Source organism: Vicugna pacos, chromosome 9, assembly GCF_048564905.1.
Source record: "Vicugna pacos chromosome 9, VicPac4, whole genome shotgun sequence".
Classification (NCBI taxonomy): domain Eukaryota; kingdom Metazoa; phylum Chordata; class Mammalia; order Artiodactyla; family Camelidae; genus Vicugna; species Vicugna pacos.
Genome location: NC_132995.1, coordinates 1,675,451 through 1,696,239, shown reverse-complemented (window position 1 = coordinate 1,696,239; position 20,789 = coordinate 1,675,451). Strand labels below are relative to the sequence as shown.

General features: G+C 51.6%; 1 protein-coding gene across 1 annotated transcript; it reads right to left on the bottom strand.

The window, feature by feature from the left end:
- Positions 1-1,009: 1,009 nt before the first annotated feature.
- On the bottom strand, positions 1,010-20,203 carry LOC116282293 (uncharacterized). The gene is made up of 7 exons (XM_072968862.1): positions 20,146-20,203; positions 19,889-20,083; positions 17,577-17,666; positions 6,609-6,698; positions 5,300-5,391; positions 2,265-2,399; positions 1,010-1,620 (listed from the first exon to the last, which is right to left on the bottom strand). Exons 1-7 carry the CDS (start codon positions 20,201-20,203, stop codon positions 1,522-1,524), a joined length of 759 nt encoding a protein of 252 aa, XP_072824963.1. The 3' UTR covers positions 1,010-1,521.
- Positions 20,204-20,789: the final 586 nt, after the last annotated feature.

Genomic DNA, 20,789 nt, shown 5'->3' with positions numbered 1-20,789 from the left:
CTCAGTCACTTTTTTTGTCAAGGGTCTCATGGCAAATATCTTAGCCTTTCTGGACGATCTGGTCGCTATCGAAGCTACTGGACTTTGCATGAAAGCAGCTCAGACTTTGCCTGAAGAGTGGGTGCGGCTGTGCCAACAAACCCTTCTTTACAGCAGCAGCTGTGGGCTGGACCGGCCGCAGTGCGCCCACCCTGACCTGGAGAATTTTCTCCTACAGCTCCTGCAGCAGATAAAGCCAAGCTGCTTCTGGAGAAAGGGAGGTTTGGACAGAAATGTAAACAGCTATACTTTATTTTTTAAAGATACACTATATGAAAATTTGAATCCCATGATGTTGAAACAATGTAATAGGAAAATAGCAATAGAGTCTTGACTTATGTGCAAAAATGAAATAATAATCTCTTTTTAAAAAGCTCTCATGAGCCTCAATTTTCTTATCTATAAAATGGGATGACATTCATCCCTACTTCATAGGACTTGGTGAAGATTAAATGAGATCATCTCTGTAACGTGCTCAGCACCATGCTGACAGGTGGAAAGTGCCCAGGAAATGTTAGCATTTATCTAACTTTATTAGTAAGCAATTGGCTGTGCTGCCCCAGCAGAAGGGATGTGTCCTGCAGGTGGGGCACTGGCCAGCCCTGAGACTCCAAGTGCCCAGGGGACTGTGCACGGAACCCAGAGAGTCTCCAAGAGCCAGTTATCAGGTGCTCCATTTGACGATGCTCATCCAGACTCTCACAGCCACACCCCCATTCTAACTTCCCCTGGGCTGTGCTGTGAGAAATTTCTGATAACCTCAGAGATCTAAACCAGTCCTGAGACAGAACCTTCGTGACCATGGAAAGGTTCTGTATCTGTGCTGTCCAGTATGCCAGCCACCGGCCACATTTGGGCACTGAAATGTGGCTCGCAAAGCTGAGAAACTGTCTTTTGAACTTTATTTATATTTGACTTGTTGACTTTGAAGTAGCCACGTGCAGTTGGTAGTCAGTGCTGGAGAAGCAAGAAAACTGTAGCTGAATTCCTTCTCAAATGTAATTCCCCACAGTGCCACTGCTAACACTGGGGACCGGAACACTCCTTGTAGGGGCACCTGTGGAGGAGTAGGGGTGTACTTGCTGCTTTGCAGTATGTTTAGAGGATCTTTGGCCTTTTATTTGACACTAGTAACACCAACTGGGTGGGAAAACCTAAAGTATCCCCAACACTGCCCGGATCTTCCATGAGGGGGCAGGAGAGCATCACCTGAAAGGAGAACTACTGGTCTACCCCATAACTTCTGCAGAAAAATGAAGGGAATCTTCATCCACACAGGTTCCCTCATTTTGATGTCCTGGGACCCTGGTGTGCATTCCCGCTGAAGGTCTTTTCATCCCCCTTCCCCCACCCCAACCTGGAAAATTTACTGTCTTTTCGAGCATGGACTTTTCCGTGGAAGGTCAGGGAGGAGACCTGCTTGAAGGACCTCTACCTTCGGTGTATGGACGAGGCTTCCTTGCAATGTGGATTTTGCTATGGTTATTGAGGGTCAAGCTGCTGGTGATTACTAAGGATTGAGATGTTGGTGGAAGGTTTCCACACACAGTGCTTCTCTCTGACACGCACACTCTGGAACTCCTAGTCAGTGGGGGAGAGATACAGTATTACACAGCACATCATTCATTCATGTGCTCATCATTCACTCAGGTGCTCATCACAGCCTGTGCTGGGGATGAATTAACATAACAGACCAGGTCAGGGGTGGACACAATATCCGTTCTCCTTTCTTAGAATAATAGAAACTATAAGATAAACATATGATGACCCAGGTAAGCATCTTTTGCAGCTAGATGGAGTCATGTGACTCTTTTCTGGCCAATGAAGTTTGAGGGACAGTGTGTGGTCATCTGGTAGGGGTTGCCCTTTGAAGGACTAAACTGTGTCTCCCCCTTCCCTCATTTCTGCCTTCCCATGAGCCAGACTGTGGACTAGGTGTGGGGGTGAGCCTCCTTCACCACGTGCACAGAGCACCAAGATCAAAGAACCCTGGTTCCCAAATCCACAGGGTTGTAACACCTTGGCCCCAGGAGGTTTACACACAGACCATCACCAGGAGAGAGATATCACGTCTGATTTATTTAAGCAGCTGCACTTTGGAATTTGACATCACAGCAGCCCAGCATGCAAGGTTCAGGGGCACCCGGCTGAGAGCAGGAAGCAGAGGGATGCCAGGTTTAGGAGGCAGAGAAAAAGGTGAGACAGCACAGGGGACATTCACACACCTTGATTTCCTTAAAATCTAAACCAACAATAGGAATGACTGTGCAATTTGAATCCGGCTTCAAGGGCTCAGGAGCAGCTTCCGAATCGGAGTCAGAGTCGTCCGGTTCCAGGTAATAGGTGAAGCAAAAGCTTGGCTGGAAGCAGAGAGAACAGAGGAGGACATCAGTGCCCTGGGGACAGCCCACTCCCCTCAGCGTGGGCGCTGAGCACGTGGGCTCGGGGGCCAGCCCACCCGGGCTTGGATTCCACCTTGGCCACGTACAGCTGGGGATCCTTGGGCAAACGACCTGACCTTCCCCTGCCTCAGTCTACACTTCTGTCTAATGGAATATTAACAACTGCCCCCTCTTAGGGGAGTGTGAGGATGGAACAGGATAATCCAAGGGAAAGATCTGTACCGATGTCTGCCCCTTTGTGAGAGCTCGAAAGTGTTTGCTTTGCTGCTTTCGTAAAATGATCTGCTTTCCTAAAAAAATTGTAACACTTCCTACCAATACAAAGCACCTCCCACTGTGCTGGGACTTGCAAAGCAGGAGGTCACTGTAGGACCCAAGGGTTTTTGCCCATTTTTTCTGCTGCATGATTGGCACATCAGGTCCCACTGCATCCTCACCAGGGAGTGTTGCTGCGTCTCCACCCTGCAGATGAGGAAAGGGAGGTGGGGAAGCAGCAGTGACCTGCCCTACTCGGTACCACAGGAGGTGGAGGGGGGTGCACGGAGTCGGGGTTAGAGGTGAGCACACGACCTTCTCCAAGGATGGAAATCTCCCACCATTTATGTGACCAACGCTTATCTTCCAGGCCCTGTTCTAAGCAGAGTATAAATGTAAACGCACTTAATTCATAATAACACCATGAGCATGGGTGGGTGTTCCTACCGCCCACTTCACAGATGAGGAAATTGAGGCACAGAGGAGTTCAGGAACTAGTCCCGGGTCCCACAGCTGGTAGTGGCTGACGCTGGATTTGAACCCAGCACTCAGACTATGGAGTTGGTACCCTCAGCTTCACCTGAGCTGCATTCTCACCTGGGAGCCTTAGGGTGGACAGGAAGGTTTTACTTCCACTCAGTGCCCGCACCTTATCAGAACTCTTCTTCCCCTAATCCCGGGTATCAACCTCCACACCGGTGACATTTTGGGGTCAGATTATTCTTTCCAGTGCGGCCGTCCTGTGCACGGCAGGGGGTTGAGCAGCACCCCTCACCTCTGCCCAGAGCACCAGCCCTTCTGTTGTGACAAACAAAAATTTCACAGACATTAAAGGTGTCCCATGGGGGACAAATTGCCTCTGGTGGAGAATCACTGCTTCATCCTGTACCACTGTTCTTGTGGTTGGGGAAAGGGAGGGACCTTCTACCCCGCACACTCCCAGGACATGGGACCCAGGCTGAGAGATTTCTCCATCGCCTCAGCTTGTGATTGGTTCAGGGGGCACAGGACCCGAAATGGACCAATCAGTATGTTCTCTGTTTCCAGGCGATTTGTTCCATCTACAAGTGTCTCCTCCCGGGATTTCTTATCAGTTAGTTGCAGGAAGAAAGCCAAAATCAGAAAGTGTTCCGTGGAGCAATGGGACAAGCATCCCAACCTAGTGGATCAAGATCAGCACCACCAGCGATGGCAGGCAGACCTCGTGCATCTCAACGTGATGTCCTGAGAAAGACAGGGCATCACTCAGGTGTATTCCAGAGATCACAGCTTAACCTGAGTCTCACTCACGGGGAAATGGTTAAAAAAAAAAAAAAAAGACTACCAATATGGAAGAGGCTGTGAGTGCAGACTTTAAAATTGTCAGTGTCTTGAGAGGAAAGAAAGGCTGAGGAGATTTTACAGCTTAAAGAGAACCAGACATTAAGAACAATACCCGGCCCTAAGGGGACCTTGTGTTGGAGTAAAGAGAGTGCCAAAAAGACAGAATGCAACTAATTAACGACACCAGAGCGCAGTGGATGAGCTGAAGTGTGTATCGGAAGTAGAATGTCGAAGGTTACAGCAGTCCCACGCTCACGTAACGGAGAATTCTTCTAACCCAGCACACACGGAAAAATACACACATACATACATACAGATACACACAAATACGTATGAAAACACGCGAATAGAAAACTGAAAGTCACTGAATATGAGCGCTTTTTCTACTATTTTTGTAAAATATTTGGTCCTCAAGTTGTTTCCTAATAATAAGGCTTTTTCAGTATCCTCCCTGGGGCTGTTGCAGGCCCTGAAAGGGAAGATGATCTCGCGAGCATCCTGACCCTGTGCCTCCCCTGACCTTTCCCCTGGACCCCTGGTTCCCATCAGGTGCCCTCCAGGTTCTGGTCCAGCCCGTTAAGAATTCCAGAGATGGAGCAGAAGCTTCAGGGCCAATTTGCATCGGCCAAGTTTGAGTCCCATGCCCAGCCCAGAACCAAACCTGGTGACCCTGGGAATTGCCTGCTCTGACAGGACAGCAGCACACCTGGAGCAGATTTTAGGCCGGACCAGATCCAGCCAAAGTGCGCTGAAAGACAGCTGGAACCCAGGGAAACAGGCGGACAAAGCACAGCTGCCTGCCTCAGCGGGACTCTTCCTCATTCATTCTTCCATCCATGCAGCCCACGTGTGCATAGTGCCTGCCGCGCCTTACGTCTGTTCTACACAGGCTGGGGGTGTGTCACTGAACAAGAGATGGAGGGTGCCTGCCCGCAGAGAACTAGTCTAGCAGGGAAGACAGATGATGAATGAATAGATACAATGCATGCTCTCAGGTAACAATAATTACTCTAAAGAAAAACAGTCAGGCAAACGGTGAATAAGAGACGGGTAGGAAATGCCCAGTGGAAGCTTCCTGGAGGAGGTGACACTGGAGCAGAGGCAGGGATTAGGTAAGAGAAGGAGGCAGGAAAGCCAGTGGCATCCCCTAGGAAAGCCATCCCCCAGGAGATGGGACCACATCCTCCAGGGTCTGGGAACTAGGGGAGAGGGTGGTGGATGTGCCCGGCTCCTCAGCACCCAGGGTCCTCTGGGCAAAGGGAGGAAACCGGCAGGCTTACCAGGGGACAGAAGGGCAGGATTTTGAGTGACATTCTTCCCTTCATCCTGGAGCGCTTCTTTGGCGGATCCTCAGTGTTCTCAGACAGCAGGGCTGAGGGAGGGGGAAAGAGTCATGAGGCTACCTTGCTCTCTGAGGCTTGAGAAACTTGATAATAATAACATATTCAGCATGGAGCTGTTAACAAGAGCTAACACGTGTGGAGTCCTTGCTGTGTGCCAGGCACTCTTTTAAGCATTTTACATGTAGTAGCTTATTTGGTTGTTCATAAGGACTCTCTGAGACAGTTACTATCTTCATCTAACATTACAGATGAGGAGACCGAGGCACAGAGAGGTTAGGACGCTCGCTGGATGTCGCACAGCACTGCCCACAGATTTGTATTCAATTGCCTGTGGAAGGCCCACAGGGCACAGCCAGGGAACGGCAGTGAGTGGAGGGGCTGGAGAGAGACAGCGGGGCTCTGGAGTCCGTGCACACGGGGCGCCCCCGCCCAGGAGGAAGGGACACTGACACGCAGCTGCCTGTGTCAGGCAGGGGACGCCTACCCAGAACTGTCCCGTTTCCCCAAAGAAGACAGACATCTCCATTTGGAGAGAAGTCTCCTGATATTTCAAAGCTGCCTACAAATCCAGAGAGCGTCTTGCAAACTCCTCCGCCGCTGCCGGCGCTGAGGGTCAGCGAGTCCACGCAGGGCCGTCCGGTCAGACGCCCCACGGCCCCGGGCACGCGCCCCGGGACGCACCCGCTCCTCCTGCTGTAACAGCGTCCGGGATACACTGCCCGGTGCAGCGTGACCCGCTGTAATCCTACTTCTAGTTGTGTTTATTGCAGTCCTCAAAGACGGGGATTAGCCCAAACGCCCGCCTGCAGTATCGTGCTTAATAAGTTACAGACAGACAGACAGACAGGCCCCGGAACACCAGGCAGCCAGAATGCACACGGCCTCTAGCGGGAGGTCGCCTTGCAGGTCAGGGCTCACCGTGCTCAAGGTCAAAGGCTCTAAAGCCAGACTGCCGGGGCTCAGCCCTATGGGACACCTGGGATGGACCCTCCCCCACATTCACGTCATGTCAGTGGGTCCTGTCAGTCCCCTGCTCAGAGCCTGCAGGAGTGTCTCCTGGGAGCTGGATGCAATCTGGGCTCCTTTTTGTAACCTGGAGGCGGGTGTCCAGGTTACAAAAGGCGTAGTCAGTGGGAGATGTACAGGGCTGGACCAGTGTTCGGGGTCAGTCCTTCCCCATCAGCCATCCCCTGGAGACCCTCCCCACACCCACCTGCCCACACTTTCCACCCCATTTGTCTCTCACCTCCTTTCTCTGGTGGCTTGGTCTTCACCTCCTCAGTGTCCTCACCCTCGACCGTGCTGAGAGGCAGCATCGTGACAGCACTGGTCCTTCCTACGGGCAGGAGACCAGAGCAGTTATGGAGCCACTTGGCCCGGGTGTGAATCCCACTACCGTTCTCAGGAGCTGGGTGGAATGGGGCAGCTGGGTCCCTTCCCCACGTCTTCAGGTTCCTGACAGCCAAGGGGACGTGATGGAAATGCCTCCCTCCAGGAGTTGCTTCCAGGGCCCACAGTGTGATTAAGGGAGAGAGTTAGGCATGGAATAGAAAAATTATGGCACAAAGTGCACCTTCAAGGTGCAACTCAGTTAGTTAACTGGGTATCAAATCAGCCTCTGGAACCTGGCATACAGCAGGTGCTCAATAAGTGCAACCCATGCCCAGCATTCTCATTGCCGTACCTCAGTGCTGTCCTTCGGCTACAAGGCAGCCTGACCAAGTCATCCAGTCCTGGACCACACCTCCCTGACCGCGGGGCCCCATGCTGGAGCAGGATGCCCAGTGGGACGGGGCCGTGGACCCCTCTCCAAAGCCCCTGGGAGGGGCCAGCACTGCAGTGGTGGTTCTTAGCAGTTGGGTCAGCTTTGGGGTTTTGGGGACCCCAAGTCCACTCCAGCCTTATCCTGGGCAGGACTTTGGCCAGTGTGTCTGGGGGTGTGGGCTGGGGGATTCCAGCCTGCCGGTCAGTAGCTCAAAGACCTCGAAGATCAAGTAAACCAGATTTAACAATAACGACATTATAATAAATACAAGGCAAGCTGAGATTTGAATTTCAGATACACAGATCATTTTTAGTATAAGTAGGACCATAACATTACATGGGCCATGTTTACATTAAAAATTTTTTTCTTTAATATGCTTAAGTATGTTTAAGTTTAGGCAAGTCCCACGAAATATTTGTGAGCTATTTATACTGCAAGGTAAATAATTATTTATCTGATATTCAAATTTAAGTACATATTCTGTATTTCACCTGGCAACTCCTGATTCAGAGGTTATATAACCCCTTGACCTGCCAGTTTTCCCCTCCACAAAACGAGGAAAATAAATTAGCAGACAAGATGATTAAATACAATTAAATACACACACATTCAGAACACACTATCTGGTAACTTCGAGTCGGCACATCTTCCTCGAAGCCTTTTTAAGAAGCATAAAACCCAACCACAGACTCTCATACATAATCGCTTGTCGGATAGTGGGACACACGACCAGATACACACACACACACACACACACACACACACACACAGGACTGTTAGAAACACGCATTTTCAGATTCAGGCTGAGGACCCAGGGCATAAAGACACAGCCACATCTGCAGACACCCCCCAGGGAACTCTGAGGCACCCAGCACTCAGGTGGGAAGGCCTGACTGTCAGCGCTGAACGCCCTCCTCGTACGCAGCCATGGACCCGCGCGCGCCCGCGAGCGCACAGACACAGGAGTAAATTACAGACACCATCTCCAACACCACATCCCCGTGTCTGACACCCCGGCACCCCCTCATCTCACCCAGGGCCCATCCCCCAGGGGCGGCCCCTCAACGATGCGCTCACCCTGCGGGCTCCCCGCCCCCAATCACAGCCAGGCAGGCGCGCGCACAACCACTGGAGGCTTAAAAGCTTTCTCCAAGCGTCCTCCTCATCTGGGAACCTTCTTATGTGTCTTCAGCAAACACCCAAACACAACTGAGGGGCTCCCCGCCCCTGCCCACCCCTCAAAATACCCTCTGAACTCCCCGCACATCATTTTCCTATGTTCTATTTGGTCAATTGTGTCCCTATCGCCCTGAAGCCCAACTGCCCTCTCCGGTGTGCAGACCAGCCTGCCTCCGCCATCCAACTACGAAGTCCCAGGTCTGTCCCTCCTGCCCCCTAAAGCCTCGGGACCAGGATCCGGACTCCTCCCCGCGACCGCCCTTCCTGGAGGGAGTCCCCGCCGTCCCTTCTCAGGACAGCCCCAGCCCCCTGCGTCCCCTCCAGTCTCCGCTCCTCCCCCCGGCCCGAGAAATCCTCGGACCCGGACTCGCCCCCCCGGCCGCCGGCCGCCCTCGGGGGCAGGGACGCGGCTTCCCCGAGGGGCCCCGCCGCGCGCCCCGTCGGCCCCAGGGCTCCCGCGCCCCCCGCCCCGCCCGGGCCCCCGGGCAGGCGCCGCCTTACTCGGTGCTCGGCCGCGGCGCCGCGCAGGACCGGCTCCCGACGCGCCCGGGGACGCTGTGCACACACTCGCGGGGCCCGACGCGGCGGGGCCGCTCCGAGCCGCGCGCCCCCGCCCCCGCCCCCGCCCCCGAACGCGAGTCAGGCGGCGGAGACGCCTGGGCCGCCGGCGCGCGTCACGGCGCTGCTGCAACTGTGCTGTTAGGGAGGGGGAGCCGGGGGGGTTCTTCCTGCAGGAAAGCCCCCAGCCTCCGCTTACCACTGTCCCTGCCACTGCCGTGCGCCTGCCTGGTCTCGGACTGCGTCCTGTCCCGCATGACGCCTCCCCACTGTCCAGTCCAGGGCTCCCAGGGAAAGGCAAGAGGCTCAGGCTTCAGAGGCACAGGGGCCTGGGGACCCGTCAGGGGGGGCTGGAGGTGGGGCGTGACCTGTAGAATCATCAGACGCACGACACCCAGGTGGGAGGTGACCCCTGCCCAGGATCACACAAGCACACTCCTAGGCACATGCGATACTTTCAGAAACTCTGAGACCCCCCCTCCACCCTTGGCCTCAGAGTCCTACTTGCCCATCTTCAAACACACACAAACAGGCAGTAACACATTCACAGGGTCAGCAACACCCAGGTGCACGCACACACACACACACACAAATGTGCAGACACGCAGAGCTTCAAATACTACACACACCCAGGTGCACACACACTCAGAACACAAACACCTGCAGACTCAAAACTCGAAGGGCCCCCTATGGGAACACTCAGACCACCTCTGTCTGACACCCCAGGGTCCGTCCTGTCTCACCCAGGGACCTATCCCTCCTGAGGGTTCCCCCACTCACAAGCCCACTGTGACTTCCCTCTTGAACTGCACCCAAATTCCTACTCACAAGAGCTTACTTTCAAATCTCAGAATCAGTCCTTCAGCCTCGTACGTCTACCTGACAAATTGAGACCGACCTGCAGATCAGACACACAAATGTGCAGAACCCGCCCACTAAGTGCAGCACTGGGCAGTGCTGCGCTCCTGGAATCGCAGAAATGGGTGAATATTAAGGCAATCTGAAACATAGGCAGACACACAGGTCAATTAAACATTTGTAGACAATGCACACTCAGCTCTTCCCAGCTCTCCCTGGATGCAACCCAAATTAACACAACCAAAACCAAATGAACCCTTATCATCCCATTTCTGCCCCTCCCACGTCCTCCCCATCTGGGAACCTAGTACCTCAAGCGGCTCAAGCCAGAATCCATGGAGTCATCCAGGACACCCGCCTCTCCTTGATCTTCCTCGTCCAGTCCCTAGCACGCCTGTTGGCTCAACATTTATACAACTTGAGACCATCCACTTCTGTCCACCCCGCTGTCACCAGTCTACACCGGCCACCATGACCTCCTGCTTTGGTGACATCAGCTTTCTAGGTGGTCTCTGTGCTCTAAGCCTTCTCCCTCTCCAGCCACAGTGATTGGTTAATCTTCCTGCTTAAAATCCTCTTCCAAAAAAGATAAAAGCAACATTTCCTCACTGCAAACACTATAAAAAAAAAAAAGATACCTAGATCTCCTGGCCTTCCCACAAGCTATAGCAGCTGGTCTGGAACCCTTCCTTGGGGTTGATTCAAAGTCTGTGGCAATTTCTGGTGCACAGCCTCGTAGTTCCATCACACATATACATACATATTCATTTTCAAATCTTTTCCGTGATAAGTTACTACAAGATATTGAATATAGTTCCTTATTCTATACAACTGACTATAAAAATAACTTAAAAAAATAAAAAGAAATAACCCAATGGAAAAGCAAAATGAAAACAAAAACAAAACAAAATTGGGGGCAGAAATAAACTCTCTCCTTCCCCTAAGACTGAGATGCTGGGGCACCTGTTTCCTGTTTTCACACCATTACTGATAATGCTGTCTGAGAAGGGGAAACAAGACGCAATATTCAGGGAGGACCAAGGATGACAGATGGGCACTGCAGTCCACTCTCATCAACTTCTGCATTCCAGTCTCTAAATTTCAAGAGAACGTAGAGCCAGGAGCTGTCCCAGGTGCATGATTCAATAAATCTATTTTGCTGCTGTTGGTTTCACGTACAAGCTATTGTGAGTTGGGTTCCTGTTAGCTGCAAACAAAAGGAATCTCTTGGAATACGTACAGACACGTACTTCCTTATGAACACAGGGCATCTTTCCACATCTTTGTATCATCTTCAATTTCCTTTATCAGTGTTTTAAACTTTTCGGATTATCGTTCCTTCACCTCCTTGGTTAAGTTGGTGCCTGGGTATTTTAGTCTTGTTGATATGATTATAACTGGGGCTGTGTTCTTGCTTCCTCTCTGTGGTGGTTCATTATCACTGTATCGTAAAGCAACAGATTTCTGTATGTCACTCTCGTAACTTCCAACCTCACTGAATTCATTTATTACTTCTAAGAATCGTTTTCGTTTAAGACTTTACGGTTTTCTGTATATAGTATCCTGTCACCTGCAAGTGGTGACAGTTTTACTTCTTCACATAGAATTTATATGCCTTTTATTCATCTCCTTCTCTTTTCTGACTGCCGTGGCTGGGACTTCCCACACCATGTTAAGTAGGAGTGGTGTGAGTGGACATCTTGTCTTATTCCTGATTTTAGAGGAAACGCTTTCAGCTTTCCACATTGACTATGATGTTAGCTGTGGGTTTGTCATAAACGTCCTTCATTCAGTTGAGATATGTCCCCTCTACACCCACTGTCATCAGACTTTCTGCCATGAATGGATGTTGAACTAAATGCTTTTTCTGCGTCCAGTGAGATGACCATGTGATTTTTCCCTCCCTTTTGTTAATGCGGTGCCACACAATGACTGATCTGCGGATGTTGAACAATCTTTGAATCCTTGGAATAAGTCCCACTTGTTATTGGTGTATGATCCTTTTTATATGTTGTTTTGTCCAATTTCTTACTGTTTTGCTGAGGATTTCCACACCCATATTCATCAGAAATATGGGGTGTAATTTTCCTGTTCTGCAGTGTCTGTTTGTTTGGGCCACTGTTTGTATTACTAGACGGGACCCCCTCACTTAGCCAGTCAAACCCCTTGCTCTGACCATCATTCAAGCTCAGTCAGAGCAATGAGCTAAATTTCTGCCAATGAATGTAACTTCCTGATTATCAGGACGGAACCTCTCAGATATGGCATGGATTTATATGGCTAACTGCAGAGTACAGGTGTTTAAATTTCTGGGTTCCATTTATGTTGGGAAGAATTAAATCATACCAAGACTGGTCAGCCTAGCGGTGTCAGGGGACTGAGCTGGAGTGTTCTGAACGAGGTCAACACATCACTTCTCTTAAATCTGGTGACTGGTATGGGACAGACAGGGACAAACGCCTGGGATGTACTGGGCTGCACCTAAGGGAAATTCTTGTCCTAAGTACTTACTTATGACCCTAATCATGATGCTGGCCATATGACTTATGTTCTAAGAGTTAACAAGTTTACTGTTTCCTGCATCTAGAATTCTGTGACTACGTATCTGATGTACATAAAATGATGTCCAGGCATCTGGAAACAACTGATCAAATATGTAGCTCTAGGTGAAATCAATGATTATAACAGTGTAACTCTGGGTGTGGGAAGACACCACAGGAGGAAATCAGCTCCTGGACCACAGCGGGTCAGTGACACAGGTGGTCCAGCGACGTTCATGGCCACCGGACACCAGGGCTGTCCAGCAGGAGCACGTTAGCAGGCCATCCATTAAGCCCCTGCCTGACCCAGCGACAAACCCGGTGAGCGTCAGGGAAGAAAGGGGGTGGGAAACGCCCCCCAAACCCAGGGTGGATTTCCTACCAAGAGGAGGGCGCTGCCAGCCACAGAGCGCTGCCCACCAGCCAGCTCTACAAAATCAGGGCGTCAGGCACTGGAGCCACTGAGCTTCCACAGACCCCGACAGGAGTTCAGGGGAAGGCAGGGTGGGATACTCCACACTCTGAAAAAAGGCAGCGGGCAGGTTTTCAGATACTTAGATATTTTCAGGAAGAAACTTAATGAACCAAGATTCTTGCTTCTTTCCATAATTAGACAGGCACTAAAATTATTAAGTGGCATATGTGTTCCTCATGACAAACAGGAACCTTCTCCAGACATGTGTGCTTGACTGCAAATGACCCTTCTACAGACAACCTCTCAACAAAGGCACATGTGAACTGACCTCCCTCCCTACCTCTTTCAAGCAGTTCCTCAGGGCTGAGAGGCTGTGACCCGGGCTATGGGCGCAGTAAGTTCCCAAGAAAAACTGAAAATGCAGCTCTCGAGTTGTGCAGTTTTATTTCAGTCGACAGCTTCTCTGGACTTGCTGCTGTGGTTAAGAGGCATTATCGCGGCTACGGTAAGTGCTGTACGTGCGTGGTCCACGTATCTATGTGACACCTGAAGAGGTCAGTGAATGGAGGCTGTGAACGCTGGAAGAGGCTCCTTCACTCAGACTTGCAGGGCCTCTGGGAATCTCCCCGTGTCCACGTCTGCGAGGCAGACCCCGGGATGGGCAAGGACACACACTCTGGAGCCAGGCTGCCTGGGTCTGAGTCGTGACTCAACTGCTTACGACCGTGAGCCCTTGAGCAAGTGACATGACCTCTGTGTGCCTCTGCTCTCTTATCTCGGAGAGATGGTTAATAACAGAACCAGCTCTATGGTTGTGAGCACTAAGTGATTAAAAAAGATAAAGAAATTAGTTCAGGGTCTACCACATGGCCAGTGCTCAAGAAATATTCATTATTCTAACAATTTGTTTACAAAAGGAGGAAAATCTTGGTGAATGGGAGAGAGATGTGCAGTACTGAGGAGTAAATGTATTCACTCACACGTACCCATCACACCCTGGAGCTGGGGATGAATTAACATAACAGACCAGGTCCGGGGTGGACAGAATCTGCATCCTCCTTTCCTATAATAACAGACGTTATTAGGTGAGCACGTGATTGCCCAGCGGAGGACTACCCTTCCCGGCACCTCTTGTATCTGCATGTGCTCATGTGACTGTTCTGGCCAAGGAGGTTTGCGGGAACGTGACCTGGACATCCTGTAGGAGTTGCCCTTTGAAGGACTAAAGTGTGTCTCTCCCCTCCCTCATCCCCCTTCCCATGAGCCAGAATGTGGACTGAATGTGGGGCCAACCCTCTTCACCACGTGCACAGAGCACCAAGATCAAAGAACCCCAGCTCCCGACTCCAGGGGGCTGTAGCACCTTGGCCCAAGGAGACCACCACCAGGAGAGAGATATCTCATCTGATTTATTTAAGCAGCTGTATTTTGGACTTTTAGATCACAGTAGCCCGGCATGCAAGTTTCAGGGGCACCCAGCTGAGAGCGGGAAGCAGAGGGATGTCAGGTTTAGGAAGCAGAGAAAAAGGTGAGACAGCACAGGGGACATTCCCACACCTTGATTTCCTTAAACTCTAAACCAAGGATAGGAATGATTGTGCAATTTGAATCCGGTTTCAAAGGCTCAGGAGGAGTTTCCGAATCAGAATCAGAGTCATCTGGTTCCAGGTAATAGGTGAAGCAAAAGCTTGGCTGGAAGCAGAGAGAACAGAGAAGAAGGAAGAGAATGTTAGTGCCCTGGGTAGAGCCAGTTCTCCCTCAGTGTGGGCACCGAGCACATGGACTCAGGGGCCTGCCCACCTGGCGTTAAATTCCAACTTGACCTTGCACGGCTGGGGATCCTTGGGCAAATGACCTGACCTTCTCCTGCCTCAGTCTACACTTCTGTCTAATGGAATATTAATAAGTGCTCCATCAGCAGTCTACCGAGGCAATAGAAATAAAAGCAAAAATAAACAAATGAGACCTAATTAAACTTAGAAGTTTTGCACAGCAAAGGAACGTATAAACAAAACAAAAAGACAGCCTACGGAATGGGAGGACGTATTTGCCAATGATGTCACTGACAAGAGCTCAATTTCCAGAATGTACAAACAGCTCATACAACTCAATAACGAAAGACCAAACCACCCATCCAAAAATGAGCAAAAGACCTAAACAAGCATTTCTCAAGTGAAGACATACAAGCAGCCAACAGGCACATGAAAGAATGCTCGATATCACTAATGGCCAGAGAAATGCCAATCGAAACTGCACCAAGGTATCACCTCACACCAGTCAGGATGGGCATCAATAAAATGCTGGAGAGGGTGTGGGGAAAAGGGAACCCTCCTACACTGTGGGTGGGAATGTAGTCTGGTGCAGCCATTATGGAAAACAGTATCGAGATTCCTTAAAAGATTAAAAATACTTATCATATGATCCAGTAATCCCACTCCTGTGCATATAGCTGGAGGAAACTCTAATTCGAAAAGATACATGCACCCCTGTGTTCACAGCAGCACTATTTACAACAGCCAAGACATGCAAGCAACCTAAATGTCCATCAACAGATGACTGGATAAGGAAGTTGTGGTGTACTTATACAATGGAATATTACTCAGCCATAAAAAAGAATAAAATAATGCCATTTGCAGCAACATGAATGGACCTGGAGATCATCATACTAAGTGAAGTAAGCCAGGAGGAGAAAGAAAAATACTACATAATATCACTCATATGTGGAATCTAAAAAATGGGCCAAATGCACTTATTTACAAAACAGAAACAGACTCAGATGTAGAAAACCAAATTGTGATTACTATGTGGGAAAGGAGGCAGATGGAGAGATAAATTGGGAGTTTGGGATTTGCAGATACTAACTACTAATACAAAATACATAAACAGTAAGGTCCTACACTATATACAGGGAACTATATTCAATAGGGTATGATGAATATCTTGTAATAGGGTATAGTGAAAAAGAATATGAAAAGGAATATATATATATGTGTGTGTGTAACTGAATCACTATGCTGTACACCAGATGTTAACACAACTTTATAAACTGACAATAATTCAATAAAAAGAGAAATATTAGCTGATTAGCTTTTTTTTTAAAAAAAAAGAGATAAAAACCAGTCCAAAAAAAAAAAAAACCCTGAAGGTTATCATAGTCCCTGCTTATGTACCAGAATATTCTTATTCTAAGGCAATACACACTGAGGAATATACACATACATAAATATATACACACATATATGAAAACATGCAAGTACAAAAAAAAGTTAAACATCATTGAACATGAATGATCTTTGTGCTATTTTTGTAAAATCTTTGATTCTCACATTAGTTCCTAATAAAAAGACTTTTTAAAGAGTCCTCCCTGGGACAGTTGCAGGCACTAAAAGGGAAGATGATCTTGCGAGCATCCTGACCCTGTGCTCCCCCTGACCTCTCCCCGGTCCCCGTCAGGGCCCCTCAGGCTCTGGTCCGGCCTGTTAAGAATTCCAGAGGTGGAGCAGAAGCCTCAGGATCAGTTCTTATTGGTCAAGGTGGAGTCACACGTCCAGCCTGCAACCAATCATGGTGACCCAGGGCATTATCTGGGTGCACCTGGAGCAGATCTGAGGATGGACCAGATCCATCCAAAGTGCATGGAAGACAGGTGGTGTCCCAAGGAAACTCAAGTGTGTCAGCTGAAAAGGGGGGATGGATACAGGTGGACACACCACAGCTGCCTGCCTCAGCGGGACCATCCCTAACTCCTTCCTCCATCTATTCAGCCCATGTGTACACAATGTCTACTGCTTGTTACTTCTGTTCCAGACGTGAGGATGTGTCACTGAACAACAGAGGAGGGTCCCGACCACACAGAACTAGCCTAGTGAGAACACAGATGGCGAACAGATACATGGTATCCTCTCAGGCAGCAACAATCACTCTGAAACATTCAGCAAGAGAAAAGAATAGAGAACTATGAGGCGGAAGTGTCCAGGGGAGGCTTCCTGGAGGAGATGACATCGGAGCAGAGGCAGGAATTAGGAAAGAAAAGGAGGCAGGAAAGAGGGCAGCATCCCACAGGAAAACCATCCCCCAGGAGACAGGGCACATCCTGGGGGCGCGGAAACAAGGGGTCTAAGTCACCCAAGGGTCTGCTGGGCAGAGAGGGTGGTGCATGTGCTGGCCTCTCAGAACCCAGGGTCCTCTGGTAAGAGGGAGGAACCCAGCAGGCTTACCAGGGGACAGAAAGGCAGGATTTTGAGTGACATTCTTCCCTTCATCCTGGAGGGCTTGCTTGGCGGATCCTCAGTGTTCTCAGAAAGCAGGGCTGAGGGAGGGGAAAAGAGTCACGAAGCCACCTTGCCCTCTGAGGGTTGAGAAACTCAATAATAATAAAACCTTCAATGTGAAACCACTGACAAGAGCTAACACGTCTGGAGTCCTTGCTCTGTGCCAGGCACTCGTTTAAGTATTTTACACGTAGTAGCTTACTTGATTGTTCATAAGGACCCTCTGAGATGGCTACTATCTTCATTCAATGTTATAGATGAGGAAACCAAGGCACAGAGAGGTTAGGATACTTGCTGGAGGTTGCACAGCACTGCCCACAGACATGCATTCATTGCATTCAGAAGACCCACAGAGCACAGACAGGGAACGGCAGTGAGTGGAGGGGCTGGGGTGAGACAGCAGGGCTCTGGAGTCCGTGCACACAGGGCGGCCCCGCCCAGGAGGAAGGGACACTGACACGCAGCTGCCTGTGTCAGGCAGGGGACGCCTACCCAGAACTGTCCCGTTTCCTCAGAGAAGACAGAGGGCTCAGTGGGACATAGTAGGGGGTCAGCCCTCCCCCGTCAGCTGTGCCAGGAACACTGTCCCCCGACCACATGCACAGTTTTCACCCCATGTGTCTCTCACCTCCTTTCTCCGGTGGTGTGGTCTTCACCTCCTCGGTGTCCTTGCCCTCGACGGCGCTGAGAGGCAGCATCGTGACAGCACTGGTCCTTCCTACGGGCAGGAGACCAGAGCAGTTATGGAGCCACTTGGCCCGGGTGTGAATCCCACTACCGTTCTCAGGAGCTGGGTGGAATGGGGCAGCTGGGTCCCTTCCCCACGTCTTCAGGTTCCTGACAGCCAAGGGGACGTGATGGAAATGCCTCCCTCCAGGAGTTGCTTCCAGGGCCCACAGTGTGATTAGGGGAGAGCGCAAGGACGAGGGCGGGATCATGGGTCTGGGGCTGATGTCCCTTTAAGAAAAGAATAGAAAAATTATGGCACAAAGTGCACCTTCAAGGTGCAACTCAGTTAGTTAATTGGGTATCAAATCAGCCTCTGGAACCTGGCATACAGCAGGTGCTCAATAAGTACAGCCCATGCCCAGCATTCTCATTGCCGTACCTCAGTGCTGTCCTTCGGCTACAAGGCAGCTGACCAGGTGGACCAGTCCTGGACCTCACCTCCCTGACCGTGGGGCCCCATGCTGGAGCAGGATGCCCACTGGCTGCTTCTCAGGGCTGCTGTGAAGACGAGGGGGCCGGTCCATGGACCGCTCTCCACAGCCCCTGGGGAGGGGCCCGCACTGTACTAATGGTCCTTAACAGCTGTTTCAATGATGGGGTCCTGGGCCCCGTCTCCACCCCAGCCTCATCCTGGGCAGGACTCTGGCCAGTGTGTCTCGGGGTGTGGAATGGTGGCATTCCAGCCTGCCGGTCACTAGCTGAGAAACCTCAAGGACCCACTTTTCCAGATTAAAGAGCAACATCACAACAAATACACGGTGAACTGAGATTTCAGTGTGAGATACACAAACCAATTTTGGTATCATTAGGTCCCAAACACTGCATGGGTTGTGCCTACGTTTTAAAAAATCATTTTTTATTTAACATAGTAAATTATGTTAAAGTATAGGCAAGCCCCATGAAATATTTGGGACATGCTTATACTAAGAGGTAATTAATTGTTTACCTGAAGTTCAGATTGAAGTATGTGTCCTGTATTTTACCTGTCAACCTCAGATTCAGGGTTATATAACCTCTGTGCTGCAAGCTTTCATCTCCATAAAACTGAGGACAATAAATTACCAAGCATGCAGAATAAATCTGAGTTAACATACACACACACGCAGAATCCACTGTGGTCATGTAGAGTTAAACCTATTCCTCTAAGCCTTTTAAAGAAGCATAGATCCAATCACAGAGCCTCACACGTAATCCTGCAAAGCACAAGGTGCTTCAAACAGTGGGAACACCTGGCCAGATACACACACACACAATTGCTGGAAACACACATTTTCAGATGAACACTGGGGAAACCAGGGCATAAAGACACAGTCACATCTGCAGGCACTCCCCTGGGGAACTCTGAGACACCCACGACTCAGGTGGGAAGGCCTGATTGTCAGCGCTGAACGCTCTCCTCGTACTCAGTCGTGGACCCGCGCGCGCGCAGCACACACACCTGCAGACGCACAGGCTTTAATGACAGTCACCATCTCCCCGTGTCTGACACCCCGGCCCCCCTTCATTCTCACCCAGGGCCCATCCCCCAGGGGCGGCTCCTCTAAGATGCGCTCACCCTGCGGGCTCCCCGCCCCCACCCACGCAGGCGCGCGCACAATCACTGGAGGCTTAAAAGCTTTTTCCAAGCGTCCTTCTCATCTGGGAACCTTCTTATGAGACTTCAGCAAACACCCAACACATCCAGAGAGGCTCCCCGCCCCTGCCCACCCCTCCAACTATCCTATGTATTTCCCCAAGTCAATGTCCTTAGTTCTATTTGGCTAGTTTTCTAACAGTCCCCCGATACCCAACTGCCCTCTCCGGTGTGCAGACCAGCCCGCACACCTCCTGCCTCCGCCATCCAACTACGAAGTCCCAGGTCTGTCCCTCCTGCCCCCTAAAGCCTCGGGACCAGGATCCGGACTCCTCCCCGCGACCACCCTTCCTGGAGGGAGTCCCCGCCGTCCCTTCTCAGGACAGCCCCAGCCCCCTGCGTCCCCTCCAGTCTCCGCTCCTCCCCCCGGCCCGAGAAATCCTCGGACCCGGACTCGCCCCCCGGCCGCCGGCCGCCCTCGGGGGGGGGGGGGGACGCGGCTTCCCCGAGGGGCCCCGCCGCGCGCCCCGTCGGCCCCAGGGCTCCCGCGCCCCTCCGCCCCGGACGCGCCCGCACAGCCCGGCGGGCCCCCCGCCGCCCCCCGCCCCGCCCGGGCCCCCGGGCAGGCGCCGCCTTACTCGGTGCTCGGCCGCGGCGCCGCGCAGGACCGGCTCCCGACGCGCCCGGGGACGCTGTGCACACACTCGCGGGGCCCGACGCGGCGGGGCCGCTCCGAGCCGCGTGCCCCCGCCCCCGCCCCCGCCCCCGAACGCGAGTCAGGCGGCGGAGACGCCTGGGCCGCCGGCGCGCGTCACGGCGCTGCTGCAACTGTGCTGTTAGGGAGGGGGAGCCGGGGGGGGTTCTTCCTGCAGGAAAGCCCCCAGCCTCCGCTTACCACTGTCCCTGCCACTGCCGTGCGCCTGCCTGGTCTCGGACTGCGTCCTGTCCCGCATGACGCCTCCCCACTGTCCAGTCCAGGGCTCCCAGGGAAAGGCAAGAGGCTCAGGCTTCAGAGGCACAGGGGCCTGGGGACCCGTCAGGGGGGGCTGGGGGTGGGGCGTGACCTGTAGAATCATCAGACGCACGACACCCAGGTGGGAGGTGACCCCTGCCCAGGATCACACAAGCACACTCCTAGGCACATGCGATACTTTCAGAAACTCTGAGACCCCCCCTCCACCCTTGGCCTCAGAGTCCTACTTGCCCATCTTCAAACACACACAAACAGGCAGTAACACATTCACAGGGTCAGCAACACCCAGGTGCGCGCACACACACACACACACAAATGTGCAGACACGCAGAGCTTCAAATACTACACACACCCAGGTGCACACACACTCAGAACACAAACACCTGCAGACTCAAAACTCGAAGGGCCCCCTATGGGAACACTCAGACCACCTCTGTCTGACACCCCAGGGTCCGTCCTGTCTCACCCAGGGACCTATCCCTCCTGAGGGTTCCCCCACTCACAAGCCCACTGTGACTTCCCTCTTGAACTGCACCCAAATTCCTACTCACAAGAGCTTACTTTCA